Here is an 18,168-nt window from a genome sequence, read left to right as displayed (position 1 = left end):
GTGTCCGATTTGTCCGATGCAATATCGCAGTCCCGTTTTAAGTCGCCGATCGATGCCATTACTAGTAAAAAAATAACAATTCTATAAAAATAGCCCATAGCTTGTAGACGCTATAACTTTTGTGCAAACCAATCAGTATACGCGTATTGGGATTTTTTTTACCAAAAATACATAGCAGAATACATATTCGCCTAAACTGATGAAGAAATTAGATTTTTTATTATTGGATATGTATAGACGTATGAGTGCTCCCAGCATTACTGCAGAGGTTGAAGGGGTCGGGGGGTCAGCCTGTCAGTGCTCAGACCATACGCCACACACTGCATCAAAGTGGTCCGCATGGCTGTCGTCCCAGAAGGAAGCCTCTTCTAAAGATGATGCACAAGAAAGCCCGCAAACAGTTTGCTGAAGACAAGCAGACTAAGGACATGGATTACTGGAATCATGTCCTGTGGTCTTATAAGACCAAGATAAACTTATTTGGCTCAGATGGTGTCAAGCGTGTGTGGCGGCAACCAGGTGAGGAGTACAAAGACAAGTGTTTCTTGCCTATAGGGATGAGCTTCGTGTTCGAGTCGAACCCATGTTCGACTCGAACATCGGCTGTTCGATCGTTCGCCGAATTGCGAACGTTATGGGCCGTTCGCGCTAAATTCGTGTGGCGCGTCACGGCCCATAATTCACTGCGGCATCGCAGTGCATTGCTGGCTGATGATTGGCCAAGCATGCACTATGACCCGCATGCTTGGCCAATCACAGCGCTGTCAGTAGAGAGAGCTGTAATTGGCCAAAGCCAGGGTGGCTTTGGCCAATTACGGCTCAGGGCATTTAGTACACACCCCACACTATATAAGGCCGCCTGCACGGCGGCCCTGTGTAGTGTGTGTTCCGGTGTGCGGTGTGCTGAGAGATAGAGAGAGAGAGAGACAGTGTCATTTGATTTGAGTTAGATAGATTAGGCAGAACAGTCAGTCAGTTAGCTGCACTTACAGTGTATTGTGTATATATATGCATCCCAGGTGTTGCATATATATATATACACTGTATTCAGTTTAGCTAGATCCGTTCCTGTTATCTTCTATCTAGACTATTTACATTTAATGCAGTGCGTCCTGCTCACAGTGTTCAGCTAGATCCGTTCCTGTTATCTTCTAGACTATTTACATTTAGTGCAGTGCGTCCTGCTCACAGTGTTCAGCTAGATCCGTTCCTGCTATTTACATTTAGTGCAGTGCGTCCTGCTCACAGTGTTCAGCTAGATCCGTTCCTGTTAAATTCCTACTGACCGGCAGGCTTGTCTGGTTACAGTATATAAAGCTACCTGAAGAAAATTACAGGTGTTCTATTTGATCCTATTAGTACCACGGTCAGGCAGCTAGACTATTTACATTTAGTACAGTGTGTCCTGCTCACAGTGTTCAGCTAGATCCGTTCCTGTTATCTTCCTACTGACAGGCAGGCTTGTCTGGTTACAGTATATAAAGCTACCTGAAGAAAATTACAGGTGTTCTATTTGATCCTATTAGTACCACGGTCAGGCAGCTAGACTATTTACATTTAGTACAGTGCGTCCTGCTCACAGTGTACAGCTAGATCCGTTCCTGTTATCTTCCTACTGACAGGCAGGCTTGTCTGGTTACAGTATATAAAGCTACCTGAAGAAAATTACAGGTGTTCTATTTGATCCTATTAGTACCACGGTCAGGCAGCTAGACTATTTACATTTAGTACAGTGCGTCCTGCTCACAGTGTTCAGCTAGATCCGTTCCTGTTATCTTCCTACTGACAGGCAGGCTTGTCTGGTTACAGTATATAAAGCTACCTGAAGAAAATTACAGGTGTTCTATTTGATCCTATTAGTACCACGGTCAGGCAGCTAGACTATTTACATTTAGTACAGTGCGTCCTGCTCACAGTGTTCAGCTAGATCCGTTCCTGTTATCTTCCTACTGACAGGCAGGCTTGTCTGGTTACAGTATATAAAGCTACTTGAAGAAAATTACAGGTGTTCTATCCCAGCTTAGTGCAGCTACAGGCCATTAGTATGTCTGGAAGGCCAAGAAGGAGAGGCAGACAGTCACAAGCCAATAAGAGAGGGCAAGCAGGCTCTGTGTCTAGTGCTGGTCGTGGAGACGGTGCATCCTCATCAGCACGTGGCCATGGGACACGCTTGGCCTTTTTTTCGGCAGCTGGCCATGTTGAGCCGCAACATGCGGAAGACTTGGTCGAGTGGATGACCAAGCCGTCCTCATCCTCCTCATCCTCTCTCACCCATGCCCAGGGTGCTTTGTCTGGCAAAGCAGCGGCCTCTTCCCTCAGCTCAATGTCATCAGTGACTCCTTCCCTAGCTCCACCATGTCCTCATGAGGATTCCCTCGAACTGTTTGACCACAGTGTTGGGTACATGCTCCAGGAGGATGCCCAGCGTTTGGAAGGCTCTGATGACGATACTGAGCTCGATGAAGGCAGTAACATGAGCGCGGACAGAGGGGGTGCCCAAGAAGGACAGCAATCTGGCAGTCATGCTCCCCCTGCTGCAGCATACTGCCAGGTTTGCTCCAGTGATGAGGAGGGAGGGGATGATGAGGTCACTGACTCAACGTGGGTGCCTGATAGGAGAGAGGAGGAGGAGGAGGAGGAGGAGGAGGAGGAGGAGGAGGAGGAGGAGGCGGCAGCACATCACCAACGAGGCAGGATGCCCTCCAGGGGCCAGCCTAAGGGCAGCACATTGACTGCATCACACCCCAAAGCTCCACATGTGCAGGGCGCTGCAGTCTCTGCGCGTTATTCAAAAAGTTCTTTGGTGTGGGCCTTTTTTGAGACGAGTGCATCAGATCGCACCGCTGCTATTTGCAACATATGTCTCAAGCGTATCTCGCGTGGCCAAAATATCTCCCGCTTGGGTACCACATGCTTGACCAGACATATGTTGACCTGCCATGCAGTTCGTTGGCAAGCGTATCTAAAAGACCCACACCAAAGAACAAAGAGGATCTCTCCTTGCTCCTCATCAGCTGAGATTTCCAACCCCACTAGACCTTCAGTCCTCTCTGAGACCTGCAGTGAGAGGAATGAAGGTGTAGAATTAGGTGTGTCACAGCCAAGTACTTGTGGGCAATCTGCTTTTGGTACACCGACGTCAGATTGTACCAGGCAAATTTCCCTGCCCCAGCTGCTGCACCGCCGAAAGAAGTTTGCTCCCAGCCATCCACATGCCCAGCGGTTGAATGCTAGCTTGGCAAAATTGCTAGCACTTCAACTGCTGCCTTTTCAGTTGGTAGACTCTGCCCCCTTCCGTGAGTTTGTGGAATGTGCGGTTCCTCAGTGGCAGGTACCCAAACGCCACTTTTTCTCACGGAAGGCGATTCCGGCTCTCTACCGGCATGTGGAAGGCAATGTCCATGCCTCGCTGGACAGGGCGGTCAGCGGTAAGGTGCATATTACCGCTGACTCATGGTCCAGCAGGCATGGACAGGGACGTTACCTAAGTTTCACGGCGCATTGGGTGACTCTGCTGGCAGCTGGGAAGGATGCAGGACAAGGTGCAGTAGTGTTGGAGGTTGTTCCGCCACCACGCCTCCAAAATGCTGATTGTGACACACCTCTCTCCTCCACCCCCTCCTCTTCTTCTTCCTCCATGGCCTCTTCCTCGGAACCAGCGGTGCTCCGTAGGCGTTCAAGGGGCTACGCAAGTACGCAGGCCAAAAGATGCCATGCGGTGCTTGAGCTGGTGTGCTTGGGGGACAGGAGCCACACTGGGGCAGAGGTTCTGTCAGCTCTGCAGGGGCAGGTTCAGAGGTGGTTGACGCCACGCCAACTTAAGGCAGGAATGGTGGTTTGCGACAATGGCACCAACCTCCTCTCTGCCCTCCGACAGGGACAAATGACCCATGTGCCCTGTTTGGCTCACGTCCTTAACTTGGTGGTGCAGCGGTTCTTGGGCAGGTACCCGGGCTTACAGGATGTCCTGAGGCAGGCCAGGAAAGTCTGTGTGCATTTCCGCCGGTCATATAATGCCAGTGCTCGGCTGACGGACCTCCAAAAGGAGTTTAACCTGCCCAAGAACCGCCTAATCTGTGACATGCCCACCAGGTGGAACTCAACGTTGGCCATGCTGCAGCGGCTGCACACGCAGCAGAGGGCCATCAATGAGTACCTGTGCGACTATGGCACCAGGACAGGGTCAGGGGAGCTTGGTTTTTTTTCCCCACGCCAGTGGGCCATGATCAGGGATGCATGCACTGTCCTGTCACCATTCGAGGAGGCCACGAGGATGGTGAGCAGTGACAGTGCATGCATCAGTGACACTGTCCCCCTTGTCCACCTGTTGGAGCACACGCTGCGTGGAATAATGGACAGGGCACTTGAGGCAGAACAGAGGCAGGAAGAGGAGGACTTCCTTAGCTCTCAAGGCCCCCTTTATCCAGACAGTGTTCCTGCGTGCCCGCCGATCACACAGGAAGAGGACGAGGAGGAAGAGGAGGAGGAGGAAGATTGTGTCAGTATGGAGGTGGAGCCTGGCACTCAGCATCAGCAGCAGTCTTTAAGGGATCAGTCCCAAGAAACACATGGACTTGTACGTGGCTGGGAGGAGGTGGCTGCGGACCATGTCGTTCTTAGTGACCCAGAGGACTCCGGACCGAATGCCTCAGCAAACCTACGCTGCATGGCCTCCCTGATCCTGCAAAGCCTGCGTAAGGATCCTCGTATTCGTGGTATCAAGGAGAAGGACCAATACTGGCTGGCAACCCTCCTTGATCCACGTTACAAGGGTAAGGTTGCGGACCTTATCTTGCCATCGCAGAGGGAGCAGAGGATGAAACATCTTCGGGAGGCCTTGCAGAAAGGTCTGTGCAACGCGTTCCCAGAGACTGGGAGGTTACAAACTCCTGTTTCTGGACAACGTGTTGCTGAGGCTTCGGTCAGTCAAAGAAGGAGCGGTGGAGAAGGTGGCCGTCTGACCGATGCGTTCAGACAATTTTTTGGTCCGCAGCCCCAAGGTATGATCGGTTCCAGCAACCATCGCCAGCGTCTGTTTTACATGGTGCAGGAATACCTAGGGGCAAGATCAGACTTGGACACCTTTCCCACCGAAAATCCTCTGGGTTACTGGGTCTTGAGGATGGATCACTGGCCAGAGCTTGCACAGTATGCAATTGAGCTACTGGCCTGTCCTGCATCCAGCGTTCTTTCGGAACGCACATTCAGTGCTGCTGGAGGCGTGGTAACCGATCACAGGGTGCGTCTGTCCACCGACTCGGTCGATCGGCTGACCTTCATAAAAATGAATGAGTCTTGGATCACCACCAGCTACCAAGCACCTGATGCTGATGTAACCGAATAATTTTTTTTGAAATCTCAGATCCCTTCAAAGACTGCCTATGCTGATGCTGAGTGACTATCCCTGAGTAATTATCCTCTTCCTCCTCAATCATCACGCTGATAGCTTGTAAGAACATTTTTGGTTCTGGGCGCCACCACCAGTGCCTAAGGCACAATTTTTCAGCCCCTGTTTAACAGGGGCGTGTAATTACAATTTTTGATGTAATACTTTGCAGCAGGGCTCGTTCCTGCATTCCAACTAGAGTGTCTGTGAGGGGTTGCAGTGTTGTGGCACCAGCACCAGTGCCTAAGGCCCAATTTTTCTGCCCCTGTCTAACAGGGGCGTGTAATTACAATTTTTGAAGCAATAATTTGCAGCAGGGCTCGTTCCTGCGTTCCAACTAGAGTGTCTGTGAGGGGTTGCAGTGTTGTGGCACCAGCACCAGTGCCTAAGGCCTAATTTTTCAGCTCCTGTTCAACAGGGGCATGTAATTACAATTCTTGATCTAATATTTCACAGCAGGGCCCTGTGAGGGCTTACAGTGTTGTGGCCACAGCAACACCTAAGGCCCAAATTTCTGCTGAGTATATAGGGCAGGACCCTACTTTCAAACATCTAACTTACAAACGACTCCTACTTGCAAACGGAAGGAGACAACAGGAAGTGAGATGAAATCTACCCCTAGGAAGGGAAATTCTCTCCTGTAAGAGTTAATATGGGAAAACAAGTTCTCCTTTCCACTGATGCTTTCCAATCCTTGTTCCACAAAAAAACCCAAATTTTCAAAAAACATTTTTCATTGGGACAAAAAAGTGAGGTGAAATCTTCTGAAGAGGAGGAAAGACAGCAAAACAAATGTCACAGGGGTGATAACCCTTCCCTATGTTTTCCAAAAAGCTTAGAAAAGATTTTTTGGCTGGAGCTAAACACGTTAAAAATGTTCAAAATTACAAACAGATTCTACTTAACAACAAACCTACAGTCCCTGTCTTGTTTGCACCGCCTGTATACTGCTGTTCAGAGTATATAGGGCCTGGTGGCCCCACACCTTTCCTTATTTTAATTTGGGTGCGGGGTTCCCCTTAATATCCATACAAGACCCAAAGGGACTGGTAATGGACTGGGGGGTACCCATGCCGTTTGTCTCACTGATTTTCATCCATATTGCCATGACCCGACATGACATTAAACCCGCAAGCAGTTTTAAATGAGATTTTTTCCTTTAAAAATGACATTTGGTGCAGGGACTGTTCTAAACATGGGAAACACGCGTCACTTTACAGGCATACTATAGACACCCCCCAGGTACGATATTTAAAGGAATATTTCACTTTTTTTTTTTTACTTTAAGCATCATTAAAATCACTGCTCCCGAAAAAACGGCCGTTTTTAAAAGTTTTTTTTGCATTGATACATGTCCCCTGGGGTAGGACCCGGGTCCCCAAACCCTTTTTAGGACAATACCATGCAAATTAGCCTTTAAAATGAGCACTTTTGATTTCGAACGTTCGAGTCCCATAGACGTCAATGGGGTTCTAACGTTCGTGCGAACTTTCGGTCCGTTCGCGGGTTCTGGTGCGAACCGAACCGGGGGGTGTTCGGCTCATCCCTACTTGCCTACAGTCAAGCATGGTGGTGGGAGTGTCATGGTCTGGGGCTGCATGAGTGCCGCGGGCACTGGGGAGCTACAGTTCATTGAGGGAACCATGAATGCCAACATGTACTGTGACATACTGAAGCAGAGCATGATCCCCTCCCTTCAGAGACTGGGCCGCAGGGCAGTATTCCAACATGAAAACGACCCCAAACACATCTCCAAGATGACCACTGCCATGCTAAAGAAGCTGAGGTTAAAGGCAATGGACTGGTAATGGACTGGCCAAGCATGTCTCCAGACCTAAACCCTATTGAGCATCTGTGGGGCATCCTCAAAGCGCAAGGTCTCTAACATCCACCAGCTCTGTGATGTCATCATGGAGGAGTGGAAGAGGACTCCAGTGGCAACCTGTGAAGCTCTGGTGAACTCCATGCCCAAGAGGGTTAAGGCAGTGCTGGAAAATAATGGTGGCCACACAAAATATTGACACTTTGGGCCCAGTTTGGACATTTTCACTTAGGGATGTACTCACTTTTGTTGCCAGCGGTTTAGACATTAAAGAGGAAGTAAACCCTGATGGGTTTACTTCCTCTTTGTTTCCCTGCAAAGGTAAAGCATAATGGGCTACTATGCATCGCATAGCAGCCCATTATGTGTCACTTACCTGACACAGAAGCCTGCGATGTCACCGTTGTCCCCTCTGCTACGGAGGCTCCAGCGCTGTGATTGGCCGGAGCCGTGATGACGTCACTCCCGCGCATGCACACGGGAGCCGCCACCAACAGCATATCGCCATTAGCAGCGGCATGCTCAGTGTGCCTGCACGCCGCTGTCTACGGAGCATGTGCCGTAGACAGCGGTGCCTGTCTTTTTGCAAATATCTCCTAAACCCTGTAGGTTTAGGAGATATTTCTTGGACCTACAGGTAAGCCTTAATCTAGGCTTACCTGTAGGTCAGAGTGGTCTGTAAGGGTTTACAACCACTTTAATGGCTGTTTGTTGAGTTATTTTGAGGGGACAGCAAATTAACACTGTTATACAAGCTGTACACTCACTACTTTACATTGTAGCAAAGAAGTGTCATTTCTTCAGTGTTGTCCCATGAAAAGATATAATAAAATATTTACAAAAATGTGAGGGGTGTACTCACTTTTGTGAGATACTGTAATATAATATAATATATATGGAGAGCTGTGATGTCACTCCTCTAAAATATAACATATCTGGACAGCAGTGATGTCACTACTGTAATATAGATTTTAAGTCTAGGAAATTGTGATGTCACTGGTGTTAAATTTTGGGATATACTTGAAGAGCAGTGATGTCACTTCTGTGAAATGTGACATATTTTGAGTGTAGTGATGTCAGTCCTGTAAAAATATAATTTCTCCCTGGACAGCAGTGATGTCACTCATGTACGCTGGAACAAAAGCAAAGTCATGTTTGTGAAGAATAAGATATCTACAGAGCAGTGATGTCACTCCTATAAAATTCCTCCCTTTGAATTGATGTGATAAATGTCTCTCATGGGAAGTCTCACACTTTTCCTGTTTCCTAAACTCTTTCCAACTCAATCCGCCTTCCAAGACCAGGCATGCACCATATGCCGTAATGCAGCTTAGAAGGAACTACAAGGATATGCAAGCACAGCTTGTATTTGTAGTTCTTCCAACACAGGCTGGATGCAAAGCACAGCCAACCATGTCTGCTACCTAAGGAAAAATTATACTGAGAGAACAGGTAACTTTTCTGACCTCTCCTTCCTGAAACGCTAGGTGCTTGGCTGCCATAACAATCCCGTGTCTTCTAACCTGATCAGCAATAACATTATGACCATCCACCTAACCCGTCAAGGCATGGACTCCACTGGACCTCTGAAGGTATGGTGTGGTATCTGGCACCAAGCCATCAATAGCAGATCTTTTAAGTCCTGTAAGTTGCAAGGTAAGGCCTCCATGTAACGGACTTGTTTTTCCATCACATCCCTCAGATGCTCGATTGGATTGAGATCTGGAGAATTTGGAGGCCATGTCAACACCTCAAACTTGTTGGTGTGTTCCTCAAACCATTTTTTAAATTCATCAGACCAGGCCACCATGGCCAGGACAAGGGGTGTGCAGGTGGGGCGACTGCCCTGGGCACCGTGGTGATCATGTAAGGGGGAGGGGGGGGCATCACAAGGAGACTGAAGGGGAGGGGTGTCAGAAGGTAAGAATTGCTCTAGGAAGGGAAATTTGAGGATGTTTGCTAGGAGTGTGAATTTGGAGGGATTTGTGTTGGGAGGGGGGGATGGGTGAAGAGGATTTGTGCTGGGGGGGGGGGGGGGATTTGGCTAGAAACGGTAATATGGGGGATTTGGGCTTTGCTGGCACATGATCATACATCTTGGTGGGGGGGGGGGCGCAATCTGGCATGTTCGCCCTGGGCTCTAGATGACCTTGTCCCAGTGCTGCAGGCCACCTTCTTCCATTGCTCTGTGGTCCAGTTCTGATGCTCACATTGTAGATGGTTTTGGCTGTGGACACGGGTCAGCATGGGCACCCTGACCAGTCTGTAGCTATGCAGCCCCATACACAACAAACTGCGATGTACTGTGTGTTATGACACCTATCAGAACCAGCATTACCTTTTTCAGCAATTTGAGCTCAAGTAGACCTTTTATTGGATCGGACTACACAGGCAAGTCTTCATTCCCCGTGTACGTCAATGAGTCTTGGCCATCCATAACCCTGAAGCCAATTTACCGATTTTCCTTCCTTGGACCACTTTTGATCGTTCCTGACCACTGCAGACCAGGAACAACCCATAAGAGCTGCAGGTTTGGAGTTGCTCTGACAGTAGTCCAGTGTTTCTCAATTCCAGTCCTCAAGGCGCACCAACAGGTCATGTTTTCAGGCTCTCCATTTTTTTGCACAGGTGATTTGATCAGTTTCGCTGCCTTAGTAATTACCACAGCCGTCTTTGTCACCATGCAGTTTCCCTGCAGTTCCTGCGATTGCGCTACAGGCTGAGATGCGTGTAGGTGAGATTCAGAATAAATGGCAGCTCGGCGCATCTCACAAGAGCAGTGCGATTCGGCTGTGGATGGTTGTGGGTATCAATGCAATTCCCGCAAACAAAACGCACAGTATGGGCTAGTATGAACCTAGCCCTAAAGTTGCTCAAATCCTTATGCTTGCCCATTATTTCTGTCTTCAACACATCAACTTCAGGGACAACATGTTCACTTGCTGCCTAATATATCCCACCCACTTTCCGATGTCATTGTAATCAATGTTATTCACTTTACCATTCAGTGGTCACCTGGCGGCATCACCAGACGTCCCTGACCCAGCATGCATCGGTCTTCTTTCCGGGACTCTGGCTGGGTGAGTGGCTGGAGCTGCAAAGACATCAGTCTCGCGCATGCGCGCCAGAGCCGCTGTTTACGGCACAGGACTCTGAAGAAACGGCACGGCTATGCCGTTCCTTCAGAGTGCATGCACCAGTGACGTCACCGGCTGCATCTACAGTAAATATCTCCTAAATGGTGCATGTTTAGGGGATATTTACAATACCTATAGGCAGGGCCGCTTTAGCACAGAGAAAAAAGGGGCAGCTGCCCCAGGGCCCAGTCATTGCTGTGGGACCCAAAGTAGCTGCCCCTTAAGCCTGCACAGCCCTGAAATAGTTGATAAGAGGATTCGGGAATGCCCAAGAAAATGTTTGCCCAGGGTCCAATCAATATTAAAGTGGTTGTGAACCCTTACAGCACACTTTTTGCTACAGGTAAGCCTATAATAAGGTAAGCCTATAATAAGGCTTACCTGTAGCTACCCCGGGTATCTCCTAAACCTGAACGGTTTAGGAGATATCCCCTGAATTTGCATGTGCTGACGTCATCGGCACATGCGCACTGACGTACGTGCCGTTGCTTCAGTGAGTGTGCCGTTACCGGTGGCTCCGGCCAATCAGAGTCGGAGCCGTGATACCTGGAAGTAACTCTGGGAGCAATGTCGGCCGCCGGAACAATGTACGAGGACCGCTGCGGGGGCTTCGATCTCAGGTAATTAATTCATAATGAGCTAGTAAGCTATGCATATGCATACTAGCCAGGGCTGGACTGGGACAAAAACTTTAATTTTGCAAACATGCACAAAAAGTATAAAGTAGAAACATTTCACTGTAAGTATAAATGGCTTTTTGGAGGTGGTGCAGGAAGCGGGAGTTCGTATGTTACTCAGCCACGCTGGGTAAGCGGGAGATGGAGATCCCCCGCACCGGCGGTGCTCGCCCCCCCCCTTCCCTTCAGAGGCAGCCTGGAGTGCACCCGCCCAGGTTTGGCCCGAAAGCGCCCCCAGGGCAGGCGGCCAATAACCTCAAGTTCCCAACCAACCCCAGGCCTTGGGACTCAGGGGCTAATAAAGGTCGTTGGTAACGCGGAGACCTGAAGCTTTTTGGGGGCTCACTCTGGGCCATAGCCCAGGTCAGTGCCCCCCCCCCCCGAATCCACTGCTCACAGCTCATGGCCGGCAGGGCTCACAGGCCATGGCCAGCACAGGACTTGACAGAAAGAGTGTTGAGGGCTATTACCTATTTTGAGGTTACTGGGTGATGGGCAGGCTAAATGGTGTGTATGGGGGGAGGGGGGAATGGGATGTGGGGGTCAGCTGGGGGTGTCAGGTTCTGGGTCGCTCTCACCTCAGCAGGTCCTTGCACAGCCTCTTGGGGGGGGTGATGACAACTTCCATGCTGCCTCTGCCTGCCTCCTGTCCAAAGACTCCGGAAGTGTAGTGGAGGGGTAAGCTGCTCCTCTCACTGACTCAAAGTAAGCTGGTGGCTGCCCTTTCCTTCGCTGTCCTCGAAATTAGTTGCAGCCACTCAAGCCAGCGCCCAGCCCACAGCCTGACCCAGTCACATGACGTTCGTGATGCGTCCCCTGGCATGCCGCACGCCCTGCCTCCGAGATTCCTGGGAGTTGTAGTTTGCTGTGCTGCTCAGTTCCACCCACCGCCACCAGGAACTTGAGCGCGGTCCGGACTACAACTCCCAGAATGTAGCGCAGCAGACAGCTAGCCAGTCGGCAGCCGCTGTGACCGACTTCTACCCTGCACAGGGTAAAAAAATAGCAGACAGGCAGTGGCAATTTTGAAGATAAGGTAGGCGGCCTGGGGGGGGGGTTCCACACTGCCCCCCGGCCCAGCCCTCCCCTGGGCAGTACAGCGGTGCTCAAATTAATGGCTGCGCAAGCCGTGCGGCCATTTCTTTGACAAGCTGCCTGTCACTGAAACCGGCCCACTGAGCCATCGGCCCACCGGGAAAATCCCGGTACTCCCGATGGACAGTACATGCCTGATACTAGCTCATTATGCCTTTGTCTTGCAGGGGTTTTTTTTTGTCCTAGGGTTTACAATCACTTTAAAGACGGCCCTGCCTATAAGTAAAATTCATGCATGGGAGTTTACTTCCACTTTAAGCTGGCCATTCACTGTGTTCATTTTAGCCAGTTCCTGACAAGACAAACTGGAGAACATTTGCTTTGTTGGTGGATGGCCCTCTCAGCCCCCTCCTGCCTGTCATCCTCGTATTGAAAAATCAAAGGAGCCAGACAGAAAATTGTCAGAAAACAGCATCAGCGACCGATATGTACAATAGCCCAGCAGGGGGATTTATCCATCTACGCTCTATAGCATGAATGGAGGCACAATGGCTGAATAATTTAAAAAAAATAAAATAAATCTATATGTGCATGGCCGGCTTTCACTGATCTCATCCAAGCAGAGTAGAAAGTCAGAACTACACAAACCAAGTTGGAGCCTCAGAAAGTATACCCTTATCTATATAAGAACTGTCAAACAGCGGAGCCTGCAGTAGGCAGTTAACCTTCACTGACAGCAGAGCGTTTCTTTCTTTTTTCGGGTCCAGCGGTGTCGGCGTCGTCGTGATTGACGATGGATCTACAGTACATCAGGGGACATTGTGTTTTTTTCCATTTTTTAATAAAGGAATTGTTAAAAACTTTTCTACTGTCTTTATTTATATTTACACTTTTTTTGGTGACTGGGTAGGGGGACTATGTACCCCATACTCATTCACACGGGGGGGGGGGGCAGGCTCTCTGGGCCCCCTTGTTAAAGAAGAGTTCCAGATTCCGATAAGCCCCTTGCCCGGAGACCCCCACAACCACTGCCCAAGGTTTTCAGGAAGAGGCCCGTGCCCCCATCAAGATGGGGACAAGGTGCTTTGGAGGGGGGGCAGAGCCCCCCTTCCCCAAAGCCCCCCCCCATGCTGAGGGCATGTGGCCCAATATGGTTCTGGAGGGGGGGGGGGCGGGCTGCATGCTCAGATAAGGGTCTAGTATGAATTTTTGGGGGGATCCCACGCATTTTTTTTTTTTTTTATTTTGGTGTGGGCTTTCTCTTAAAATCCATACCAGAAACAAAGGGACCGTTTTTTTTTTTTTTTTCACTTTTTTATATTGCCGGCAATTACTTTTTTTTTTTTTTTTATCCAGCCGTCAGCAGGGATGCCCATTGACAGCTGATGACTCATCGGTTGTTAAAGAGGAGTTCCGCCTGTGGAAAAAAAATGTAAATGTCAGCAGCTACAAATACTATAGCTGCTGACTTTTACTATATGTACACTTACCTGTCCAGGGAGCCCGTGGTGTCGGCACCCCAGCCGATCTTCAGATTGACTGTCGGGTGCTGCCGCCGCCATCTCTACTTTCGTCTTTCGGCTTCACAGCCTGTTCCCTACTGCACATAACGCTTTCTGATTGGCCAGGCGGTGGAAGAAGGAGGACTCCTGGAAGTGGGGACAGGAACCTTTCAAAAACAGGTCCTCATCCCCCCCCCCCCCCCAGAAAGGTGCCAAATGTGGCACCGAAGGGGGGGAGGAATCAAATAAGTGGAAGTTCCACTTTTGGGTGGAACTCTGCTTTAAAATGACACAGCGGCCGGCTTCCTGGCTACCACTCCTTAAAGCGGTAGAAAACTGCTGTGGGTTTTTTTTGGAACCTGCAAGGTAAAGCCATAATGTGCTAGTATGCATTGCATACTAGCACATTATGTTAAACTTACCATAGAATGAAGCCTTCCAGCGACGCACTGTCATAGCTGACAAGTCTTCCATCTTCACCCGGTCTTTCTTTCTGGGTTCGTGGACCCCGGCTGTGTGAGTAGCCAGAGGAGCAATGACACCAGTTATGGCACAGGACTCTGAAGGAATATCCCGGGTGGCCGATCCTGCAGAGCCCATGTGCCCGGGAGGTCACCGGCTGCATGTACAGTAAATATCTCCTAAATGGTGCATGTTTAGGAGATATTTTCACTACCTATAGGTAAACCAAATTATGCATGGGAATTTACTCCCACTTTAAAGCGGGGGTTCACCCACACCGCCAAAAAAAAAAAAAAAAATATTAAAAGCCAGCAGCTACAAATACCGCAGCTGCTGACTTTTAATACATGGCCACTTACCTGTCCCAGGGTCCAGCGATGTCGGCAGGGGACGCCGAGAACCCGCTCGGTTCTCGGCAGCTGCCGCCGCCATCCTAGGTGAGGGAATCAGGAAGTGAAGTGTTGCGGCTTCACTTCCCGGTTCCCTACTGCGCATGCGCGAGTCACGCTGCGCGTCCCAAATGGTCCCCGCTCTCTCCTGGGAGCTGTGTGTTCCCAGGAGACAGTGCGGTGGGGACGGGAAGAGGCGTAGACTCCCATGGGAGTCTATGCCGGAAGTGGGTGCAAATACCTGTCTTAGACAGGTATCTGCACCCCCCTCCCCCCTGAAAGGTGCCAAATGTGACACTGGAGGGGGGGAGGGTTCCGAAAAGCGGAAGTTCCATTTTTGTGTGGAACTCCGCTTTAACAACAAGTTTTCACTGTGCCCCTTATTGGGCAAAGCTTTGCCCAATCAGGCCTTAGTATGCAATGTGCTGTGCATTGTGAGGCGTGCAGGTGTTCGCTGAACAGGCGATGTTCGGGAGCCCCGGGCAGCAAGTCGGCTAGCATTTTCAAAAGGAGACCAACAATGTTAACTTCCAGATTTCCTTTACTATATGAATCCTTTAATACATTCTGCAGCCATTGTCCTCTACCACCCCCATCCTGGGTAAACTAATGCCCTGTACACACGGTCGGACATTGATCGGACATTCCGACAACAAAATCCATGGATTTTTTCCGACTAATGTTGGCTCAAACTTGTCTTGCATACACACGGTCACACAAAGTTGTCGGAAAATCCGATCGTTCTGAATGCGGTGAGGTAAAACACGTACGTCTGGACTATAAACGGGGCAGTAGCCAATAGCTTTCGTCTCTTAATTTATTCTGAGCATGCGTGGCACTTTGTGCGTCGGATTTGTGTACACACGATCGGAATTTAACCAATCGGATTTTGCTGTCGGAAAATTTTATAGCAAGCTCTCAAACTTTGTGTGTCGGAAATTCAGAAGGAAAAAGTCCGATGGAGCCCAACACACGATCGGAATTTCCGACAACACAATCCGATCACACTTTTTCCTTCAGAAAATCCGACCGTGTGTACAGGGCATAAGAGTTTGATAGCAGATTGTCCAATTCCATCCAGCACTGCAGGAATTAAAGATTTCTACTGAGCACCCCAAAAAAAACTGATATCCCATCAAATCACCACAAAAAACCTCCAAATTACCAGAAAACCCTCTGCAGGGCCAGACCCCATTGCACAAGAGCCTTGTTCTGCTGGGAGTAATGACAGGTCCTCTTTGTAACACTCAGCAAGATACAATGTAACAGCTGGAAGAATAATATTTACAGTAAACACAAAGTTTCTTTCTAAACACAGTACAGGGGTGAGCTCCGCATTCTCCGCCCCCCCTGGAAGGGTGAGGATTATAGAGGCGGAATGCGGTCCAGCAGACGGTCTGATCGGATCAGAACAATCTGCGGAATTCAATGTTATTATAAAGGATTGTACAATGTCGTGTAAGGCCAACCCACATTACATAGTGCTGTAGGACAGAGTAGAAAAGACAAACATCCAGAGGGGTGAAAATCCCTATAAATCTTATTTCATTCAGATACATCTTCCTGATCCCATTGGCCATCCGATGATTCCAGGGATCCACATAGAAGACTATTCCACGGCTTGTACAGTAAAGAACCCTTTTCACAGCTGAAGATTGGACCAGTCTTCCCCAACTGCAGAATTACCTTCATCTCTGCTGTGCTGTATATGTTCCCATTGTGATAACTACACCTCCTATCCATCCACATACAGCACAGTCTATATCACACACAGATATATCACATGTATTGTTCAGTCCTATACTAATCTACTGCATCTATCATTACTACACCAGTGCTGTACAGTGATATACTGGTCTCATACACTGTGCTGTACAATGATATACTGGTCTCATACACTGTGCTGTAGTGATATACTGGTCTCATACACTGTGCTGTACAATGATATAATGGTCTCATACACTGCACTGTACAATGACATACTGGTCTCATACACAGTGCTGTACAGTTATAGTCTCATAAACAGTGTTGTACAATGATATACTGGTCTCATACCCAGTGCTGTACAGTGATATTCTGGTCCCATACAGTGATATACCAGTCTCCTACACTGCATTGTACAGTGATATACTGGTCCCATATACAGTGCTGTACAATGATATATCAGTCTCATATACAGCATTGTACAGCTGTGCAATGATATACTGGTCCCATATACATAACAGTACTGTACAATTATATACTGGTCCCATATACAGTACAGTGATATACTGGTCTCATACAGTGCTGTACAATTGTACACTGGTCCCATATACAGTGTCATACTGGTGTGTTATATACAGAGCTGTACAATGATACATTAGTGATATTACAGTGCTGTCCTGGAGTATGATCAGTGCTGTACAGTGATATTATAGTATGAGATATAGAGCGCTGTCCTAGTATATTATATATACAGTACAGTGATATTATAGTATATATATACCTGTCCTGCTGTGTGATATACAGGGATATGATGGGATGGGACATATAGTAGTATATTATCTATGGTAACATGACGGTATATGATATATAGTAATATGTTATACACTATAGTATTATATACAGTGATATTCTAGTATATTATATAAAGTGATGGGATGTACAGAGGTGTCCCCCCTCTATGATGACAGTACAGAGGTCCCGGTAGGTCCCGGTAGGTACCTGTGTATTTTTCCATGTGTCCGCACTCAGTCCCGGCTCTCCTCCGACTTTCCGTCTTCTCCTCCGCCCTGGGCAGTGCTCGGTCCCGGTAGAGGGCGGTGCTGGAAGCGGTGCGGTGTGTGCGGGGATCGGGCTGTAGATGGAGATCCTCCCGATCATCACCCGGCTCCGCTCTGCCCCCGGACCGCCTGCACTATGAGAGCTCCGCATTCCTTCTCCGCCGCATCACCCACACCCGCCTCTAGGGGGCGCTGCCGGCATTGCTGCGCTGTGTGAAGGCATCTAACTAGACACTGGGGGGTTCCCGGCTGCCAATCATCACTCACAAACCACAAACTCAATATATATATATCTATAGATATAGATATAGATATATTACACATACACACATATATATATATATATACATAGATAGATAGATAGATAGATAGATAGATAGATAGATAGATAGATAGATAGATAGATAGATAGATACACACATTTTATTATTTTTATTATAATCAAGCACCTATTTGTATTCAGTAGCTACAAGCGGCATTAAAGTGCTACCCCAATATAACATTTCCTGACACTACACAAATGATATGTAACAATGTATCATCAGACCCCCCACAATGTACATGATCCCATGGCTGAGGATTGCCGGTCTCCCTGTGTTCTATATGAAGCAATCAGGGCTCATTCACATTATGTATGATGTAAACACACAGGTGTTATTATCACATGTTATAACAGCTTATAAATGCGTGTAAACGCGGTAACGCGTTTTGTTTACAGGCGTTTTTAACGGAGATACATTTTTGACTATTTGCAAAAAAAAAAAAAAAAACGTTTTTAGCCCCCCTAAACTGAAATAGCAGCGAATGGGAGTGTTCACATGCCACAGTCACGATGCTCCACACCTGCGCCAAAAATTATCCAAATAGTCCGGATCGGTGGCCGGCAAGCCCACCAGACGCAACTTATTTATGCAAATAGAGAAGCGCCATAAACGCCATGCAATGCACACGGTTGCCACACATTGGTTTGCAAAAAATGGGGTAAAACAGAAGCCG

The 18,168-nt window shown here is 48.5% G+C and overlaps 1 protein-coding gene across 5 annotated transcripts in view; it reads right to left on the bottom strand.

The window, feature by feature from the left end:
- Positions 1 to 17,360, bottom strand: part of AFAP1L2 (actin filament associated protein 1 like 2) — a 195,598-nt gene extending 178,238 nt beyond the window's left edge. For 4 of the 5 annotated variants that reach the window (XM_073595844.1, XM_073595847.1, XM_073595845.1 and 1 more), the window contains exon 1: positions 17,114 to 17,360. In XM_073595844.1, the coding sequence (XP_073451945.1) occupies positions 17,114 to 17,129 (16 nt within the window). In that variant the 5' untranslated portion in view covers positions 17,130 to 17,360. The remainder of the gene's footprint in view (positions 1 to 17,113) is intronic. The other variant, XM_073595846.1, reaches the window with a different exon arrangement.
- Between the last annotated feature and the right edge of the window lie 808 nt (positions 17,361 to 18,168).

This window comes from Aquarana catesbeiana, linkage group LG08, assembly GCF_042186555.1.
Source record: "Aquarana catesbeiana isolate 2022-GZ linkage group LG08, ASM4218655v1, whole genome shotgun sequence".
NCBI lineage: Eukaryota > Metazoa > Chordata > Amphibia > Anura > Ranidae > Aquarana > Aquarana catesbeiana.
Note: the sequence above shows the minus strand (reverse complement) of the source record. Positions and strands in the feature narration are given on the sequence as shown.